At 41.6% G+C, this 20,564-nt stretch overlaps 1 protein-coding gene and 1 long non-coding RNA gene across 8 annotated transcripts in view; one reads left to right on the top strand and one right to left on the bottom strand.

Annotated features, from left to right (window-relative positions):
• SUSD5 (sushi domain containing 5) overlaps positions 1-20,564 on the top strand; it is a 91,649-nt gene that overhangs the window by 22,342 nt on the left and 48,743 nt on the right. For 3 of the 6 annotated variants that reach the window (XM_049099796.1, XM_049099797.1, XM_049099795.1), the window contains one exon: positions 19,304-19,481. In XM_049099796.1, the coding sequence (XP_048955753.1) occupies positions 19,304-19,481 (178 nt within the window). Of the gene's footprint in view, positions 1-276; positions 469-3,589; positions 3,697-3,833; positions 4,882-19,303; positions 19,482-20,564 lie in introns of those variants that run through there. The other 3 variants (XR_007405155.1, XR_007405154.1, XR_007405156.1) reach the window with 3 other exon arrangements.
• On the bottom strand, positions 6,421-11,607 carry LOC112668810 (uncharacterized). Of its 2 annotated transcripts, XR_003141891.3 has the most exons (3): positions 11,358-11,607; positions 8,655-8,723; positions 6,421-8,234 (listed from the first exon to the last, which is right to left on the bottom strand). It is a non-coding gene; the product is annotated as an uncharacterized LOC112668810 (long non-coding RNA). The 2 variants fall into 2 exon arrangements; XR_007405157.1 differs by having other exon boundaries at positions 8,655-11,607.

A 20,564-nucleotide genomic window follows, 5' to 3' on the forward strand; every position in this document is an offset into this window, starting at 1 on the left:
TTAAGAAATAAAATGAATATTTTCCCACTGCCTTGGCCCTCATGATGTTTTGCAGTTAAGCCAATGAAACTTGACTTTTAACACACTTTGGGATAAATCAGAAGATCTTGCGCACCCACCACCAAACATTCATAGCTTAAAAGTTGCATCTTTTTCTTCAGCATGTACCAGTTTGTAAATAAGAATGAACTAGGGGCCAAAATGCGAAAACAAAAATGAGGCAGCTATGTGTAGTTGGTCATTTCTAGTTTATTTTTTTTTAATATTTTTATTTAGTTATTCATGAGAGACACACAGAGAGGCAGAGACACAGGCAGAGGGAGAAGCAGGCTCCATGCAGGGGGCCCGACGTGGGATTCAATCCCCGGACTCCAGGATCACGCCCTGGGCCAAAGGCAAGCGCCAAACCAATGAGCCACCCAGGGATCCCTCATTTCTAGTTTAAACTGTAAGGAACATTGTGGCTTCGTAAGTATTATTTTAATTTTTTTTTTTTTTTTTTTTTTTTTTTATTTACGATAGTCACACACAGAGAGAGAGAGAGAGAGAGAGGCAGAGACACAGGCAGAGGGAGGAGCAGGCTCCATGCACCGGGAGCCCGATGTGGGATTCGATCCCGGGTCTCCAGGATCGCGCCCTGGGCCAAAGACAGGCGCTAAACCGCTGCGCCACCCAGGGATCCCGTAAGTATTATTTTATATTGTACTTTTCCCATTACTGATGATTTGGACTTTAATAAGAGAAATCCCATTTTTAATATTGTAAAATCAGACTATTTGAACAGTGTATTCTAGAAAGCAATATACTAACTGAAGTGAATGCTTGTATATATTTAGAGCCTTAAACCTTTCTCTCTAATGCCTTAACTATCAAATAATTAAAACTTTTAAAAGCATAGGATTATAGTCAGCATGCTGGACTGAGAGGTAAACACTGAAGCGGTTAGAGCAGCTATTGATGCTGTCAGTGTTTAGCACTATATGTTTAGCTACAAAAGTGCAATATTAGACACTGGCTAGCTAGTCCTGCTGCCTCGCGTAACTCCAAAGAGGAAAATATGATTTGATTAAATGTACATGCGTTTCTTAAGTTCCTCCTGCTGTCCTTAGTGTTTGGATGCAATGCCCTGCAGATTTATGTGGCTGCTATTTTTATTTACTTTGCATTACTTTAACATCTTGAATGGAGAGCCAAACGTTCCCTCTTCATCTGACCAGCAATAGCCCTTTAACTGCAGTAGGAAAAAAACACCAGAAAACCATTTTGCGTGAAGATTGGTGACAACTGGCACTTAAGATCAGAAAAAGAGTTGTTTATACCAGATGCTTTAAGATGCTGTCTGCCCAAACCTCTGAAAGACTTTAAGATAGGAAGTAATACTTTACCACAATACCACTGAGTTTTCGTAGAATTGTTACATTTGATAATAAAAACCTGCCTGTTTAATCTCAAAAAAAAAAAAAGCTCTGAGCAAGAGGTGGCCACAGGATGAGTGCTGGGAGGGCAGGAAGCTAAGACACTAATGGTTTTTGTTTTTTTTTTTAAACTTTTTATCTTTAGAAATTCGATTTTTTTAAACTGGGGCAAACACCCCACACTAACTCCCTCCCTTCACCCTCCTGGGGGCAGGAGTCCCCAGGCCTTCCTTCCTGTCTTTGGTCCTGAGGAAGGCACTTGGCCACTACGGGCCACAAGGCTTTTACCCCCATAAGACCCCTGCCCCAGAGTGGGAGCTCTCCCTCACTTCCCCAGGGAACACTGGCAGAGACTTTGAGCTCTGGGAAATAGGGGGTCACATGCTTTCTCTATCCTTTGGGAATTTTTTTTATATGAATAAAAGTGGATTTCAGGGGGAAAAAAAAGAATAGGGAAGTCTAATACTCCATTTTAAGTTGTTTGCATTTACACAAAAATACACTTTCACTTTTCTAAATCTTTTGATCAAAGACTGGTAGGTAAAGCCTTAAGTGAATAGTTTTGGTAAATGTAAAGAAAAAGGTATACCAACATGAAGTCCACATTTGAGTCGATACTAGGTGGAAATAAAAGGGCAGTCACAGTAGAACCAGAAGTGGGGGCAGGAATTCAAAACCCAGGTCTCAGAAATTTTCGAAACCTTTGGGTGGACTTTGGACTTTTCACAGAAACTTGCCTTTGTTAAATGAACATGTGTTAAGTTTATTACTTGCGGAATAGGTATTTGGTGTGCCTCAAGGGGGCATGTAGAAAGATGAAGGGAGTGCAGGGGAAGAGCATTCTGGGGGTTATTTTTCTCCCATATTTACTATCTCTGTCTTTTCACTATAGTTATTGGGAGATTTCTCAGTTTAATCTTCAAACCCATCTATTGAGTTTTCCATTTCTGATCTTAAACTTTAATTCCTAAGAAATCTTTTTTTTTTCCTCTAAATATTCCTTTTGAAGGGGAGGGGTTGCTAAAAAGAAAATCTAGCCAAGTAAATGCATAAAGATCTAATTGGCTTTATTAAATGATTCATAAATGATTCATGAACTAGATAGGCAGCATCTTACCCCATTGAGGAACTCTCAGGAGTTGTACAAAATGGAAGGTTATTATAGGAAGAAGGATGGGGCAAGAAGTTAATAGCAAAAGAAAAGAAAGGATTGTTTCAGGCTAGGTCACCTTTCCTTAGGGGAAAGACAATGGGTCTTCTAAGGTGGATTACCTCATCTTCTTTTGAGGGGATGGAGAGAGTGCCCGTGATAGATTCCTCATAGATGCTGATCAGAAAATTCTTGATTGACCAATTGAGACTACATTTTGGAGGAAGTTGAAACTGCAATTAGGTATTAAGTGCAGATTTGGTGACTTAAGTGATGCCATTTGGGGCCTGTGGCCTTCTTTTCAACAGGGTACAATGCCCGTTCAACATTTTTTTAACGCTGTATAATCTCCACGAGAGCAGTAAGGTTATTGTGTTGAAGTTTTCTTTTCCCCGCATTGTTTCTATCTTTTCCGAGTTTTTTGTTCTTATTTCTCATTTCTTTAGGCCTCTATCATCTTACAGGTTTTCGTCAGGTACAAAGTGATCCTGCATTGTCCACCTTCCAACAGATGAGGTTATCAAGGGATGTGTGCTATGACACCTACACGCAAGGACCCATCTAAGTCATGACACAGCTCTGTTTTTTTTTTTAAAGATTTATTTATTTATTTATGATAGACATAGAGAGAGAGAGAGGCAGAGACACAGGAGGAGGGAGAAGCAGGTTCCATGCCAGAAGCCCGATGTGGAACTCCATCCCCGGACTCCAGGATCGCACCCTGGGCCAAAGGCAGGCGCTAAACCGCTGAGCCACCCAGGGATCCCCGACAACTCTGTTTTCTATTTAGATGGTCCCATAACTTACATGATATCTCCAGGCACACATGCCCCAGGAATCCATAGATTATAAGTTTGTTTAACATAGGCAATCCTAGACAACCGGGTATATCCTTCTAAAAGCATTCCAAGGATAAGACTCTCCCACTAGCAACACCATCAATTTGTTTGCTAGGAGGTCTGTCATTAAATGTTTATAAAGCTATTTAAGTGGCTCACTTTCTTTCTTTCCTTGTGTCTCCCAGGTAATGAAGAGGAAGAATTATAGACCTATTGCTTAGCCAATTACTTTGCTGCATTTACAGTGTGATAGGACATCTCATTTAATCATAGTGAGAACCATAAGGCATTGGTATGATTATCCCCATTTAACAAACAAGGATATGAAACCCAGCACTTAAATTATCTCTCCTAGGTCATGACATCTGGTAAAATCAGGAGGCCCTCACATGGCTAACCTCAATTTCTTCTTCTCATTGTGATTCCTAGGATAAAGTCCCCTAGCCAAACAACCCTCCTTCTCACGGGGACCAGTCATAGTTTCTGCTTTTCACTGAGTAGCAGGCTCCAGGTCTCCACCAGCCTGAGGAAATTATTCAAACAGGACAATCACATCCTCCCAGAGGAACCAGAGGTCACCTGACATTCTTGTTATTTAAAGCCTATGTCACGGGCACTGGGGGTTATTCTGTATGTTAGTAAATTGAACACCAATAAAAAATAAATTAAAAAATAAATAAATAAATAAATAAATAAATAAATAAATAAAGCCTATGTCACTTAGCCCCTACTTGCTCACTCTGTTCCCAAGTGCCAACCCCTATGTGGCCCTAAATGGCATGCAGTGTCCTTCTTCCCTACCCTGTGAGTATAAGTGACTACTAAACTGCTGTCAGTCTAATCTGTCTAGTGTTGGGTGTCATGTGTTTGACCATCCTCATAACCCCAGAGGGAAAAAACAAGAAAATTAGATAATGAATCCAGGAGACCCAGAATGTTAAATGTAGGAAATCCAAAAGAAGAAATCCGACAGAGGGAAGAAACATCAAATAGATAATAAGATAATACAAGTTAGGGATGGAGATAAGACTGATGTTGTTTAAGGGTATAAACTTGCAACAAGTAGTGAATAAGCCACAGTGATCTAATGCACTTTATAAATAATATAGACAACAATATTGTGCCATAATTATGGAATGTGATTGAATACAAAGGCAATAATATTACAATGTATAAATGTATCAAAATGACATTTTGTACATCTTAAATTTATACAAATTACATATATACAAATATATATGTCAAATATATTCAATAGTGAATAAATAAATAATCCGAGCAAGTTTTTCAGGCCTATAGGATATCATAGCTTGTGTGAAATTATGGATCATACAGGCATCATAATGTATTCAAGAATTCTAGAAACATCCAGAGGTTTCTTAATTTAGTGTAGATATTTTTATCACCAGAATTTGTATATAATCACTAGAAAAAAATAAAAATTATAGCCTTTAAATAATGTCAAATGTTTTTCCTTTGACAGAATGAGCCTCCAAAAAGTTTATATTGATTTCATGTATACAGTTGATAAAAAAAAATTGGAGTAGACTGATTTTCTACTTAAAGTACCTGATAACACTGTGTGAAGCTGGCATTATTTAACCATTGATGGAATCAATGTACGTGCACAAGAAAACTTGAAATAAAATGAAATTAATTTAAAAGTCATTTGAATTGAAAAATCATGTTTCATGGAATGATATGTAAATGGATATTATACATGTTAAATGCTGCCCTCAAACTTTTAGAATGATTGCTGATGCCTCTTTAGTAGATTCACATATTCTGATTTTCATGTTGTCAGAGATATTCCTCGGGTCCATGATGAGTGGTAAATACTGACAAATATGTTGGGCGACTTAACATGTTCGTTACTAACTGCCTTGATAAATGGAAATACAGTACTTGATTTTTCACTAAATATGCATTTCCTTTCTTAATTCATTGTTACCAAAAGGATTTACTGCAAAATAGTTACTAAAAATAACTAATAACTAATAACTAGATTTACACTGTACAATAAATGATCATTCTAAGTAGTAAGAGCATTCAAAGTATACACTAACTGCTCCAGGTTCAAATTATCCAGTCCCTATTTTGTGCACATATTTCACATAAATCTAACCTATCATGTCTCACTTTTCCTACTGACCTTCTGACTGGTGGCCTCATGCATCTCAGGTCACTGAAAATCACCTAATTAAGTGGCTGACAGGAGGTTTGAATACTTTTCCTATCATAATCACAGGCTCTAAGGAGTGAGTTGTCCCAAGCCACTTGGGACTGAGCATACTTGATTATATAATTGATTGGTTTGCATACTGTCCTTAAAAGTGAGAAGTTGGTTACATGGCATTAGGAGAAGATCAGGGAAAATGAGATAGTTCACTAGATAGCTTTCATGTTTAATCATTTTTCAAGTGAGAACTACACATGCATCTCACACACTATTAGATGAGAACATTCACAAACCAGAAGAAGTACAGGATCGAGGACTACCATTCTGACTTAATGTTAATTCTACTATTAATAATATTTCTTCAGAACAAAAAAAATATTTCTTCAGAAAATGAGAAATCTGGGTCAAATATGAAATTGGATGGGATACTGGGACAACAGCTGTAAACAACAGGTATGAACCAGTATGTCTGGTCATTCAGTGTTTCCCATTTGCCAGAGCAAAAGCCAGAAGAGTTTGGAAAATATTAGTGGCTCATCTTCAAGATAAACAAGTGTTGATACCTGTTCTTCTTGGAATGTTGTCATTACTAGAATAAACCAACACAGGCTTTCGTACCTGTTTGGTAGTTATTAGCCGAGTAAATGGTTCATTTGGAGAGACTAGAAGTAGAACAGTGGTTACCAGGGGCTGGGAGGCTGAAGAAATGGGATTTATTGTTTAATGGGTACAAAGCTTCTGTTAGGGATGCTGAAAAATTTCTGGAGATGAATGGCGGTGATGGTTGTACAACAACATGAATGTACCAAATGTCACAGATTATACTTACAATAATGATTAAAGTGATAGGTTTTGTGTTAAGTATATTTTACCACAATGAAGAAAAAAGTAGCAAAAGGAAATTCTCCCAATGGATAGAACTTTGGTTTTCATGGCCTTGTTCATGAATCTGCACAGATCTATGGATAATGCCTAAAATAATTGGTCAGAGACTTGAAAAGTTCAAGACTGGAAGACTGATAACAATGTTATCAGCACGGACCTCTTGGAATTAGAAGCCTGTGATATATGCAGCCCATGCCCCCCAGAGGCATTCAGTGGAGAGGATGCCCTTAATAATCAGGTGGACACTTGGAGAATGGGACCCACACTCTAGTTGTCAGGTACCTCTTCTCCAGCCACATCTGTACTTCTATAATGGAAGCAGATATGTAGGGATGATGGCAGCAGAGATGGAGGCCATGCAATAGTGGAATAATACAAACATCTTCTTAGATTTGATCTGATTACCACCACTGCTGAGTGTCCAATGTGCCAACAGCAGAAGCCACCAAGAGTCCCCATACAGCATCATTTCCTAGTAGACCCCTCCTGTTGGGTATGTGGGGAAAGGTTATTTGTATTGGATCCTTTTTTCACAGTCACAGTTATTTGTTCTCATTGTAATAGATCCTTATTCTAGATATATTACCTTCCTTGCCTTCTTTGCTTCTACTAGCATGACTACCATGGACTCATAGAATGTTTCATCAATTGCCATAGAATCATGCATTACATCATCTGGAACCAAGAAACTGATTTTGCAGCAAAGGCAGTAGGGCAGTAGAGTTTTACTGCATGCCTTATTACCCAGAAGCAGGTGGCTTGATAGGTGAGGTCACACCTGGTGACAACACTTTGAGAGCTTAGGGCATTTACCCAGCATACAGATGTGTCTTAAACCAGCAGCCAATACATGGTGTCATTTCTCTTATAGACAGAATCCACTGCCTAAAAACCAAGGAGCAGAAGTGGGAATGACCTCCTTTCCATTTTACCTAATAACCCACCTCCCAAAGTTTTGGATACCATCCCCACAATCTTTAGATTGGTGAACTGAAAGGTTTGGGTGGGCAAAGGGCAAAGGAGACCTACTTTCACCAGTAAATACACAGCCATATGCTAGTAACTTGGAAGCAAAGATTGCTCTCCAGCAAACAGAGAAGGTCACCGTACTGGCTGGTGATTGATCCTGATTACCAAGGAAAATTGGGTAGCTGCTACATAATAAGGTATGGATGACAATGTCCAGATCCCAGGGGACGCCCATGTCCAGTGACAATAATCAGCAAGAAACCATGGCAAACTAAAAAAGATAGATTCTTAGTATGAGTTAAAGTTTCCCACCAGTTAAAAAAAAAAAAAAAAACGTCATGTAGGTCAAGATGCTCATAGAATGGAAGGGGGAACATTGCCATGATTATCGAATAAGGCCTCATGACCAGTTATGGAAATGGGCCTCTAGCATGCATGTTTTATTGTTACTTACTTCTTCCCTTTGCCTTTTGTGTGAAATAGCACTCATGTGAAAATAACCACTGATGGTGGTTAGTATTACAGTTAAGCTCCAAGTGAGAATATGATTGAATCAACATACAGAACCTGATAGGACTTTATGTTTCCCCCGTTTTGTTTTGAATTCTCTTCATCATGTGAAAGAAAGAATAGATGGACTATGTGGTTGTTTTCCAATGGTCTTTCCAGCTCCATTTCCTGCCCTTCTCTGACCAACTCTGTACCTTGAGGGGATGATCTCTAAGGACTCTGGCACCTGTGCTCCTTTGCCTTGCAGCTATCAAATGGCTCAGCCAATAGGAGGCATAAGGAGGAATCTGAGGAGTCAAAGGAAAAGATGTTAGGGTATTTCTTCCCCATTCCCTTCCTACTGGATAAGCAGCAGCGATTTTTGTTCCTTTATGTATAACTAACATTCCTTTCAGGAAACTTCTTTCCTGTCTGTGGCTCTTGCTGAGTTTTGGTAACACCTCACCTTCCCTCCTACCTTCAGACCTCAAGTTGTGATGGCTTCCTACTGTTGACAGTCCCAAGACCTTTACTGTTTCTTATTGGTTCTCTCAACCCTGCCCACATCTCTATATGTGGTCTTTTTATTGAGCTTTCTTCTATTAAGCCAATTTATTCTTTAGGGCAAATTCTGAAGTATTTGCTATTTATTAAGGCATAAATAACATTCAAAGGAATGCACAGATTTGAAGCATAAGTTCAGTGGGGTCTAACGAATGTATACTCACATGTGATCACCATTCTCATCAAAACATAGAACATTCCCATTACGTCAGAAGTTCCTTTGTGTTTCTGCCCTGTCAAAGGTAAGCATAGTATTTACTGTCACCACAGATTAGTTTTGCCCCTGTGGAGCTTCATATGAATGGAATCATAAAGTATAAACTCTTTTGTATAAGGCTTCTTTCACTCGGCAACCACATTATTGAGTGTATCAGTAGTTCATTCCTTTGATTGCTAAATAGCATTCCATTGTGTGACTATGACACAGTTTGTGTTTCTGTTCATCTGTGGATGATGTTTGGGTTGCTTCCAATTTTAACTATTGTGACTAAAGCTGCTATGAAATTTGCATACAAATCTTGTTTTGGAGGTGAGTTTTATTTCTTTTGGATATACATGTAGAAGTGGAATCCTCTATCATAGGAGAGATGTAGGTTTAACTTTATATGAAAGTGCCAAGCAGTTTTCTAAATCGGCTGTCCCAAACCTTTAGAGCATGCCATCTCTAATTAGGACAGGCCAAGACAGATACGAAGAAAGACAAACTTTAAAATGTCATTAGGGGGAACCCTGGGTGGCACAGCGGTTTAGTGCCTGCCTTTGGCCCAGGGCGCGATCCTGGAGACCCGGGATCGAATCCCACGTCGGGCTCCCGGTGCATGGAGCCTGCTTCTCCCTCTGCCTATGTCTCTGCCTCTCTGTCTCTGTGTGACTATCATAAATAAATAAAAATTAAAAAAAATTAAATGTCATTAGGATTAGACAGTAATAGTCAATTGGCTATATTTTAAATACAGTGGCACAGACTGTGAGGGAGTGAGTCAGTAGATCCTGCAGGTGCCTCCTGCCCCTCCCCTTCCTTCTCAGCAATAATCAGACTTTAAAAGGTCCCCTCCAACCCAGACATGTGAAGTCTCACTCCCTAGGCTGCCAGCTAGCTGTTAGAAGAGAAGTAGATAAGAAAATTAATTTACACTTACATGTGAATGGTTGTCATGCCTCACTGCACTTTAATGCCCCAGAGTATTTGTATTTTAAAAGTAAAGCGGTTTGTTTGTTTTAAGGTATGGGTAGGATGGGGCAGAGGGAGACTGTGTGTGTGTGTGTGTGTGTGTGTGTGTGTGTGAGAGAGAGAGAGAGAGAGAGAGAGAGAGAGAGGGAATCTTAAGCAGATTATGCTCAACACAGAGCCCAAGGCAGGGCTCAATCTCACAACCCTGAGATCATGACCCAAACTGAAATCAGAAGTCTGATACTTAACGGAATGACCACCCAGATGCCCCTAAAAGCAAAGTTTTAATTCACAAAGGGATTAATCACTTTGGAATAATAATTCCAAGGCTATAGCCTTGTCATTGACATTTGGAACAAGGAAAGGAGATATCTTTTCAGTACACTTCAAAAACTTTATAAGCTGAAAAATGAGACCTATAGTATATCGGATGTGGGTTCAAATTCCAGCTTTTACCTTAAAAAAGAAAGTAGGTAGTCTTTTCCTGTCTGTGTCCTAGTTCATTGTCTTGGGGACAAGTGTTTGTTCCTTTTATTTTAGCATCAATCACTTGTTCTTCTTCCTTAAGTATGTGTCTTAAGTTTGAGCCTGTTTGTGGCAGCCCCCCACAGGGTCAGGCACTCACTACGGATCTGCTGACCAGTATGTGAAGGTGGAAGGGGCTTATAAACTGTATGATGTAGCCACTCTGGAAAACTGTGTGGAGGTTCCTCAAAGAGTTAAAAATAGACCTGCCCTACGACCCAGCAATTGCACTGTTGGGGATTTACCCCGATGATTCAGATGCAATGAAACGCCGAGACACCTGCACCCCGATGTTTCTAGCAGCAATGTCCACGATAGCCAAACTGTGGAAGGAGCCTCGGTGTCCATCGAAAGATGAATGGATAAAGAAGATGTGGTCTATGTATACACTGGAATATTCCTCAGCCATTAGAAACGACAAATACCCACCATTTGCTTCAACGTGGATGGAGCTGGAGGGTATTATGCTGAGTGAAGTAAGTCAGTCGGAGAAGGACAAACGTTATATGTTCTCATTCATTTGGGGAATATAAATAATAGTGAAAGGGAATAGAAGGGAAGGGAGAAGAAATGGGTGGGAAATATCAGAAACGGAGACAGAACATGAGAGACTCCTAACTCTGGGAAACAACTAGGGGTGATGGAGGGGGAGGAGGGCGGAGGGTGGGGGTGACTGGGTGATGGGCACTGAGGGGGGCACTTGACGGTATGAGCACTGGGTGTTATTCTGTATGTTGGCAAATTGAACACCAGTAAAAAATAATTATTAAAAAAAAAAAAGCAAACAAAACCCTCAGGAACAATAAAAGCCCCATTTCTTATAAATCAAACAAACACACAAACAAACAAACCTGTACGATGTTACCAGCACCCCAGTTATGATACTGATCTTTATGCCTCCAGCAGTGAAGACTGCACACGCACCTTCCCTCCTGAACTACGCCACTGCTACGGACCGGGCAGGGGTGAGGTGAGCTGAGAAAAGGAACCGATTCAGAGCAGGGGCTCCTGCGGCAGGATTCAGTGGGACACTTTAGGAGGTGGATTCCCAGCCCAGACCGACAGAATCCGAATTTCAGGCGGTCTCCAGGTCCAGGGAGCCTGACTGGGGAGGTCTGAAACGGCGACAAGCCCACGTCGGCGCTGCGGGTGTCGGGAACCACGCGCGTACCTGGGGGGTCGCGACGGAAGCTCCTGCAGATGCCCCTTCCCCGGGACTCTCGGGCCACACCTCTCGGAGTTGGGTGGGCCGCGCGTCGCACTCGTCGAGTGAGGTCGGCAAGTTAGAGTCCTCCGGTTCTCAACCGCGTTCCTCCCCGTGGGAGGACGCCAACTGCACGGTCAGGAGGCAGCGGACGGGAGGCCTCGGCTGGGAACTGTCCTCCCTGGGCCGGCGGGGGCTCCGGCGGCGGCTCCGGCGGCGGCTCCGGCGGCGGCTCTGCTCGCTCTCCCCTCCCCTGCCCGCCCCCCGAGCGCCCCCCTCCGCCCCGGAGGCGCCCCGAGGCCTCCAGGTGCCCGGCGCGAGGGCGGAGCCGCGTCCAGCCGCCTCCCCGGCGCCGCGAACGAGACCCCCGCGAGCTCGGGGCCCCCGGGCGGCTCCAGGCGGCTCCAGGCGCCCGGCCTCGGGAGCGGCGCGCGCGGCTCGGTCCGGCGGGGCAGAGCGCAGGGCGCACGGCGAGGGCGCACCGCCCAGGGCTGCGGCCGGGGAGCCGCGCCCGCCGCCCGAGCCCGAGCCCGAGCCCGAGCCCGAGCCCGAGCCCGCGCCGCGACCATGGCTGCCGGGAGCCGCGGACCCCGCGCCCAGCTGTGGGCGGCGGCGCTGCTCCTGCTCGCTCTGCCGCGCGGCCCGGTGCGGGCGGACGGTGAGTGTGCGCGGGGGCCGGGGCTGGCGCGCGGGCTGCGGGTAGGGACGGCGGCGCCCGCGGGGGCCCCCGGCGGCTAGCCCGGCCCTCGCCCGACCCACCGCGTCTCCGCCGGGCCCTGAGCGCGTCCCCCGAGCCCCGGAGCAGCCCGCCGCTGGCTCCCCGAGGTCCTCGCGAAAGGTCTTCACGGTCAAGTCACGTCCGGGGTGGCCCAGAACCTCCTCTGCAGACGCCACTCTCCACGTGTATTGAGCGTACTCCTGGCGGCAAGGCAGAGACGACTGCCTCGGGGGTCTGGCTCGGGCCAAAAATATCTGAAAGAGGAGTGGAAGTCAACGAGACAAAGGGGAGAGCAGTGTCTTGTGGGGAGGAAAGAGCATGTGCAAAGGCCCTGGGAGTGGCAGGGAAAATGGGATAAACGATAGAGTGGCTGGAACCACTCTAGTGAGAGTGTAAGGCAAAAGGCTGGAGAAGGAGATAAGAAACAGATGATTCCAGGTGATGAGAATTGACCTGCTTTTTTGTGCGTCTTTTGTTTCTTGAACCTGAATTCAGCTTTCAGTACGTCCCTTACGTTGGCAGAAGCAGAGCCTTGTATCCGCTAAGTTTCAAAAAGCCAATTCAGCTGTATTCAACAAAACCCCGTTGACTTAGTGGAGAAGGATCTGAAAGAAAAGAAACCAGCAGTTCTCACATCCGTGAGCAGTTTCTAGAAAATCCAAGCTTAGGACAAACTAAATTGATGAAGGAGAAAAACCCTCACCTGATTTGGGATGCTTTGTATATTTTTAAGTATCATTGATTTTTAGTAAGTAATGTCAGATGAAATCAGAAGACTCCACAAAAAGAAGCATGTTGGTTAGGGAAAGGGGGAAAGTAAGACAAAAACTTCCAGGTACTATCTTAGAGTTTTTGGTGCTTTTTATCCTAAATGCCGCTTGAAAAACTCTTTGCTCCTAATTAAGGATAAATATCTTCAGAGTGTTAGAAAAGAAAACATTCTTAACTTTGAAGGCTCCTTGTGATAACTGTTCATATCTTAATTGAGATGTGATTCATAAAATTTGCCATTTAAAAATTTACAATTCAGTGGTTTTAGTATTTTAGTATATTCATTATGTTGTTCAGCCATCACCACAATCTAACTCCTGAAAATTTCTATCTCCGAAATGAAATCCCATACCTATTAGCAGTTAATCTGCTGTTCATATTTTACTGTAGTATTTTTTTTTGCCTGACATTGAATCATGAAAATTGAGCTGATTTAAAGAATACAAGTAGAATAAATTGGAGCTAGTATTAACTTTTGAACAATGAATAGTATTGTACCAACTTAATTCCTTTTAAAGATATATCTCTGCAATCCATGAGGCTTTCGAGTTTTACCCTACTGTAACCGCTTAAATGGAATGCCAAATGGATATGGATCAATATTTTGCACCTATCTGGCTTGATGCGGGTCATAGAAAAATGGAGGCAGAAATATCACTGGAGAAGGAAAGAGTAACAGTGGCACCAGAGCTTGTTTTCTTATTGCCCCTTGCCAGAAATGCCTCCATTTCTCCTTTCTCCTTTCTTTCCTTCTCTCCCGTTCCCCAATTATGGGTACACTTGCTTTCAAGAAACTCCATTTGCTAAGTTCCAAGTTGTATAATAGAGCCATTGAAGAATTAGAACCTATAGTATGAAAGGATTCTTTTCTTTTCCAAATATATGTTTAACTACCATCACTTTCCATATTTAGTTACCTACATTCTACAGTGATGGAAGGAAGAAGAAGAAATGTTCCGCTAAACTGTGATGTGTTATAGATGTTTGAAGAGAGACTTGGAGTTATTAAAAACTCTATGGACCTATTAAAAAATAAGTCAATGAGATAAATTCAAATGAAGAACATTTAGCTTATGTTTGGTTAATAAGATATGCATCTCGTATGTAAAGGAGATCTACTGTATTTTTTCTACTGTATCTTTAAAATACTTTTGAAACAAAAATGTTCACATTAACTGAATGCAGATTAACTGTGTTACAGGAAAGGATTTGTTAATTCAACAGATAATTTATTGAGCATTTATTGTAAGCTAGGTGCAGGCCTTGCTATTGGGGATAGAATGGTGAGGAGAAATAAGTTCTTGCCAACAGGGAGCTTAAAATCCAATAGGTTAGAGAGTCAGTAGGCAAATCGTTACATGAATGAAACGTGAAGTTGCAATTTTGATAGATGATGAGATTAAAGGACAGAGGTACTATGAGAGCATATGCTAGGAAATTTTGATTTGGTTAGGAGGATCTGAGGAGGAAAAGTGAGTGTCTGTGTAGAGAATAGCATATACAAAAAAACTGTGAGCAAGGAAAATGAGCCATATGATAAGAGACAGAGTGGCTGGAGCCAAGAGTCTGACGTGGAAATGGTTTGAAATTATGCTAGAGAAATTAGGGTGGGTGCAATGAGGTGGGTCCTCATAGACAAAAGTTTTGTTTTAATCCAGAAAAGAGAAGGAAACCGTTGGATGATTTCTGGTTATAGAGTGACTGATAATATTTGCATTTTGAAAAGATCACCCTGATTGTGATGTAGGGAGAATGGATGGGACCTGGGCAAGACTAGATGTAGAGAGACCATATAGGATGCCATTTTAGTTGTGTGGATGAGAGATGGCAGAGGTATAGAGGTGGATGGGGTGAATGCAAAGGGTCTGGACTGAAGAGAAAAATGTGAGCAATCACAAGACTAAGTATAGTCTTTGAAACCTTATGCATGTCTAGAATCCTAGGGAAAGGTTTCACGGTGAGAAGAGATGACCTAGAACTGAGCCTGGAGTGAAGGAAACAGATTTAGGATTATGGGTTACTGACTGTGTCCATGAGACATATTGGCCTATAATTTTCGTTTATTATAATATTCTTCTCAGATATTGACATCAGGATTGTGATCATTTCTTCTTTCTTTTTTAAGATTTGTTTATTTATTTTAGAGAGAGAGGGCAGGGGGAGGGATAGGAGGAGACCGTCTCAACTGTTTCTCTGAAAAGGTTACTGCAAGGTGAGCTGTTTTGCTTTGTTTCGTTTAGTGTTTGGTAATGAGGTCATATGTGTTTGAAGTTTTTCTCTTGGGTAGATTTTAAATGATGAATATAATTTCTTCAGTAGATAAAGAGATATTCAGATTTTCATATTTATTTTGGGTCGGTTTTGCTAAGTTTGCTTTTTATGAAGTTCGTCCATTTCATCTAAGTTGTCATAGATACTGGCAGATGTAACATAAAATCTGTTATCTTTTCAGTGTCCATGGGGTCTGTAGTGATGTCCCTTTTCATTCTTGATATTGGTAATTTGTATTTTCTCTCTTTTTGTCTTGATCAATTTTGCTAGGTATTTATCAACTTTATCATTCTTTAGAAAGAAGCAACTTTGGCTTTATTTTCTCTATTGTATATCTGTTATCCATTTCATTAATTTCTATTCTATCTTTGTTATTTCCTTCCTTCTACTTCTTTAGAAGCCTTAATTTTATGTTCTTCTTTCTGTGTTTTTAAGATAGAAAATTAGATCATTGATTATCAACCATTCTTCTTTTGTAATATGAGCATTTGAGGCTATAAATGTCCCTTAAATACTAATTTAGTTTCTCTACCAGCTTTTGTCATTCACATAAAAATGTTTTATTTCAATTGTGGTTTCTTCTTTGAACCCATGCTTTATTTAGAAGTATATTTTGTAATTTCCATGCACAAGGGGCTTTTCCTAATTATTACTTTGCTGTTGAGAGCAGCATTATACAGTGGTTAGGATCAGTGCCTGGTTTTATATCCCAGCTGTGTGATCTTAGACAAATCACTAATACTAAATCTTAACTATAACATAGGGATAACTTATAGGGATAACCTACATCGTAGAGTTGTTATAAGAACTGATTTAATGAATATTATTTGTAAAGCAATTTAAATAATACCTGGCCTATGGGTAAACACTGTATAAGTATTTGATAAATAAATCAAGTGATTTTAAGTTGCATTGTGGCTTAAAAATATGCTTTGTATGATTTGAGTCTTCAAATGTTTTTTTGATTTGTCTTGTATTTGATGAATTTTACAAATGTCCTGTGTGTGTTTAAAATGAATATGTAGGGGATCCCTGGGTGGCTCAGCGGTTTAGCGCCTGCCTTTGGCCCAGGGCGCGATCCTGGAGTCCCGGGATCGAGTCCCACATCAAGCTCCTGGAATGGAGCCTGCTCCCTCCTCCTGTGTCTCTGCCTCTCTCTCTCTCTCTATGTCTAGCATAAATAAATAAATAAATCTTTTAAAAAATGAATATGTATTCTATAGTTTGCAAATACTGTGCATTGGTCCTTATGTCAAGTGTGTTAATTTTGTTGCTTAAATCCTCTATATTCTTTCCTATTTTTTTCCTGTTTTATCAATTACTGAGAAGGATAGTGCTTGAAATTATTATCAGCACTGTGGATTTTTTCCAATTCTCCCTATAGTTTTGTTAATATTGCCTTCTTACAGTCTAGAGTTGTTTATTTAAGTGTTTAAATTTTTTTTATATTACTCATGAAATAACTATCATAACAGAACCTGTCCTTCTCTAGTTATGCCTTTTTTAATAACAGCTTTATTGAAATATGATTCATACGCCGTACAATTCGCCTATTTAAAGTGTGTGATTCATTGGTCTTTAGCATACTCACAGAGTTATGAATCACTATGTACAATTTTAGAACATCTTTTTGCCCCAAAATAAACCCTATGCCCGTTAGCATTTACTCCTTGTTTCTCCTCAACCCCACAAGCCCTCGACAACTACATTCTGTCTCTATGAATTTTCCTGTTTTGGACATTTCATGTAAATGGAATCATACAGTGTGTGGGCTTTTGAGACTGGCTTCTTTCACTTAGCATAATGTTTTTATCCATTTGCAGCATGTATCCGCACTTCATTTCATTTCACTGCCAAATAACATTCCACTGTATGAATATTCATATCATACTTTGTTGACCCATTCATCAGTTGATGGTCATTGGGTGGATTCTACTTTTTGACCATTATAAACACAATTTTACAATTATGAACTTAAGTTATTTATTACAAACAAATGCTGCTATGAATATTCATACAGAAGTTTTTATATAAACATATATTTTCAGTTCTCTTGGGTATTCACCTAAGAGTGTGATTGCTGGGTCATATAATAACTCTATGAGAAACTGCTATTAACTGAGAAACTGCTAAATGGTTTTCCAAGGCAGCTACATTCTTTTACATTTCTACCAGCTGTGTTTGAGGGTTCCATTTTCTCCACATCCTTCCCATCACTTATGTCAAAATATGTCTTTTTGATGGTAGCCATCCTAGTGGATATGAAGTAATATCCCATTGTGGTTTTGATTTACATTTTTCTGTTGGGTAATAATGTTGAACATCTTTTCATGTGCTCATTGGCCATTTCTTTAAAGATGTCTATTCAGATCCTTTTTCTAAAAAAAATTATTTGAGACAGAAAGAGCACAAGCAGGGAGGAGATGTAGAGGGAGAGGGAGAAGCCAATTCCCTGCTGAGCAGGGAACCTGACACAGGCTCGATCCCAGGACCTCGGTATCATGACCTGAGCCAAAGGCAGAGGCTTAACTGACTGAGCCACCCCGTCATCGCCTTTGAAAAAATATTTGCGTGGGATCTCCTGAAGCGTAAGATGAAGATTGTTTTTTTCTCCAGACAAGATTTATGTTTGTTCCTACCAGGTGTCTTAGATAAATGTCAATCTCAAGCCGCTTTAAGCTAAATTCATGGCTTACAGTATTTTTGAGGCCAGTTTTTGTTAGGACTGCCATTCCCAATGAGGATTAACACTTGGGTTCCTAGCACCAAGATAACTCTTCCAACAATCCCTTGTGAATGAGGGGAGGGAATATTGTTTATCCTTGTTCTTGCTTATTCTGAGAGTTTAACCCTTCAGGGTCCAAGCTTTGTGTGTTTATGTGTGCATGCAGTGGTGGTGGAGGGGGCAGGAGAGGTCTATCACATTCCCTACCTCTTAAGCCTTGGGCTTTCATTTTTATCCCTCTTGCTCAGGAGCTTGGCCGTCAATACCTTAGTTAAATTTCATAATATATTTTTTCCAGATAGGCCAATGCTATTAATACAAAAGTGTCTTGGGGCATACGCTTCTCCAGGCAAGGCCATCAAGTACTATTGTTCAGGTTGTGTACTGAACATTGGCACCAAGTCTAAGGGAGGACCATTCACCTACAGAGCTGTTCGTTGTGGAACATTTTTGTGTTTTTCTTGTAACTTTGGTTGCGAGGCTGAGGAATTGTTATATTTCTTATAGCTATTTTGCAGTTAATAAACAGTTGAAGTATTTTGCAGTTGATAGCAGTTGACATGATTCTAATTAAATTATTATATTATGATAATTTTGCTACTGGACAGAAATGAAGTATCTCATTCTGACTGGGTTTTTTTCTCCCCTGCTTTTACCTTAAACTTGGTCAGGTTATCTAAGGCATTACTTCATCTCTACAGGAGGCTGCTAGGGACCACGGTGCTCCCCTCCTCCACTGTGATTTTCTTACCTAAAGCTTTCTTTTGCTTTCAGCCTCAGCTTCCACTGCTGCCTGAATTCATGTTCCCATTCCACTCATCTGTCACACATTTTTTGAGGCCCGCTACATGCCCATATATTGATGTACTGCAGGAAGCCACGGTGCACCCGACATGGCCTCACTATCTCGCCCCATCCAGGAGAAATGGCAGCAGGCACAAATGAACTCATTGTGGGAAGGGCCTGATAACGTCCTGAGACAATAGGACAGAGAGAAGGGAATGGAGGAGAGCTATGTGTGGGGTCACTCTAGGGCTGAGGCAGGCAGAAGAAGGGAGAGCTGAGACGTAAGTCAGTGCCCCAGACACCAACTGACCCAACTCAGGGGAGCCTAGGACACTGAGCCTTACCACATGATGCTTGTAAAATAGCTTTGAGAAAGGAAGATTTGAAGGGCTTATCCAGATAAACATGCCAGGGCAGATGGTAAATTTTTTTTAAAAAGAAGGCAGGAGCAAAACACAGATTAAAACACCAAAGTTATTGTCATCCTCTAGTCCCAGGGATGAGTGCAGTGGGGTATGTGCTGAGCTCAGATCTTCAGGCAAGCGGGAAACTCCTGTTCTGACAGGTATCTGCCACCAGACAGTGAGGTTAAATTCCCATGGCCCCTGGAGTAAGCCTGTGTTCATGCTTGTCCCCACACAGGGAAGCTGTTTGTGCTGGAGTCTCAGAATGGCTCTCATGGCCTAGAACTGGAGGTGGCTCGGCTTTCCTGCAGGAGCAGGGGAGCTCACCTGGTGTCTGCGGAAGAGCTGCGGAGGGTGGTCCAGGATTGTGCCTTTGCAGTGTGCACAACGGGCTGGTTGGCGGATGGCACCCTGGGGTAAGTCAGGTGTGCTGGGGAAAGTTCTTCTTCCCATTTGCCCCTGCGACCCCACCAGGGCTCCTAAGGGAGCTCAGTAATTGTATTATTGAGGTGCCAGCATCAGCAGAGTGCAATAGGCAGTGGCTTCCAGCACATTCGTGTTTTGAGTTCTCAAATAAAAACATTTTTGTGGAGTTCTGTCACAGTTTTTCTCCCCTTTGTTATTTTGAATTTCCTTTTTAAGTTACAAAAATAATACATGCTTGTAAAAAATTTTCAAATAATGCAGATACATATAAAGCTGAAAGTGAGTTTCTCTCTCTTCCCCCACCTCAGCTAGTACATATTCTTTATCTCTTTTTTCTCTGTGGATATTCAGCTACATCCATATGACTAGGAGAATGGTATGGCCACAGATTCTTTCACATTACTCCCATTGAAAGGTGGGGTCTGTATCCTCTCTCTGTGAATTAGGGATAGCTTCCTATTGCCTTGGCCAGTAGAACACAGCAGGCCTGATACCATGTATCTTCTGGGGTTAGATTGGAAAAATCCATGCCCAGATTTCTGGGACACTTACTTTTGAGATATCATGTAAGACATCTGTCTATCCTGAGCAGGCCATGGCATGAGGAAGCTCAGGCCATGGGGAGTTGCCCTGCAAGGGTGTCCCTACCAATAGCCCCCACCGGCATCCCAGGGCATAGCCAGCATTAGCTGCTAGAAATGTGAGTGAAGGTGCCTGTACATGATTCTCGCCCCCAGATGTTGAGTTCTCACCAGCCTATGAGTCTTCCCAACTCAGGCCCTAGACATCAGAGAGTAGAGACCAGCCATACACACTGCGCCCTGAGTTCCTGACCTAAGGAATTCTTGTAGAGAAGTGATTCTTGGCCAGCTGGGAGAAAACTACCCATTAGTTCTGCTGTTTCTTTAGTCATACTCAGAAAAGGCAGGAGCCATTCCACTGTCTCCTTCATGCCACAGGAATGTGAAAGAGCAAAATGGGCTCCAACCACTTTGGCTGATAATAACCCTGAAGATGGACTGGCCAATGGCCATAGAAAACACACACAACCAGGCTTACTTCCATCTCCAGTG

This window comes from Canis lupus, chromosome 23, assembly GCF_003254725.2.
Source record: "Canis lupus dingo isolate Sandy chromosome 23, ASM325472v2, whole genome shotgun sequence".
NCBI lineage: Eukaryota > Metazoa > Chordata > Mammalia > Carnivora > Canidae > Canis > Canis lupus.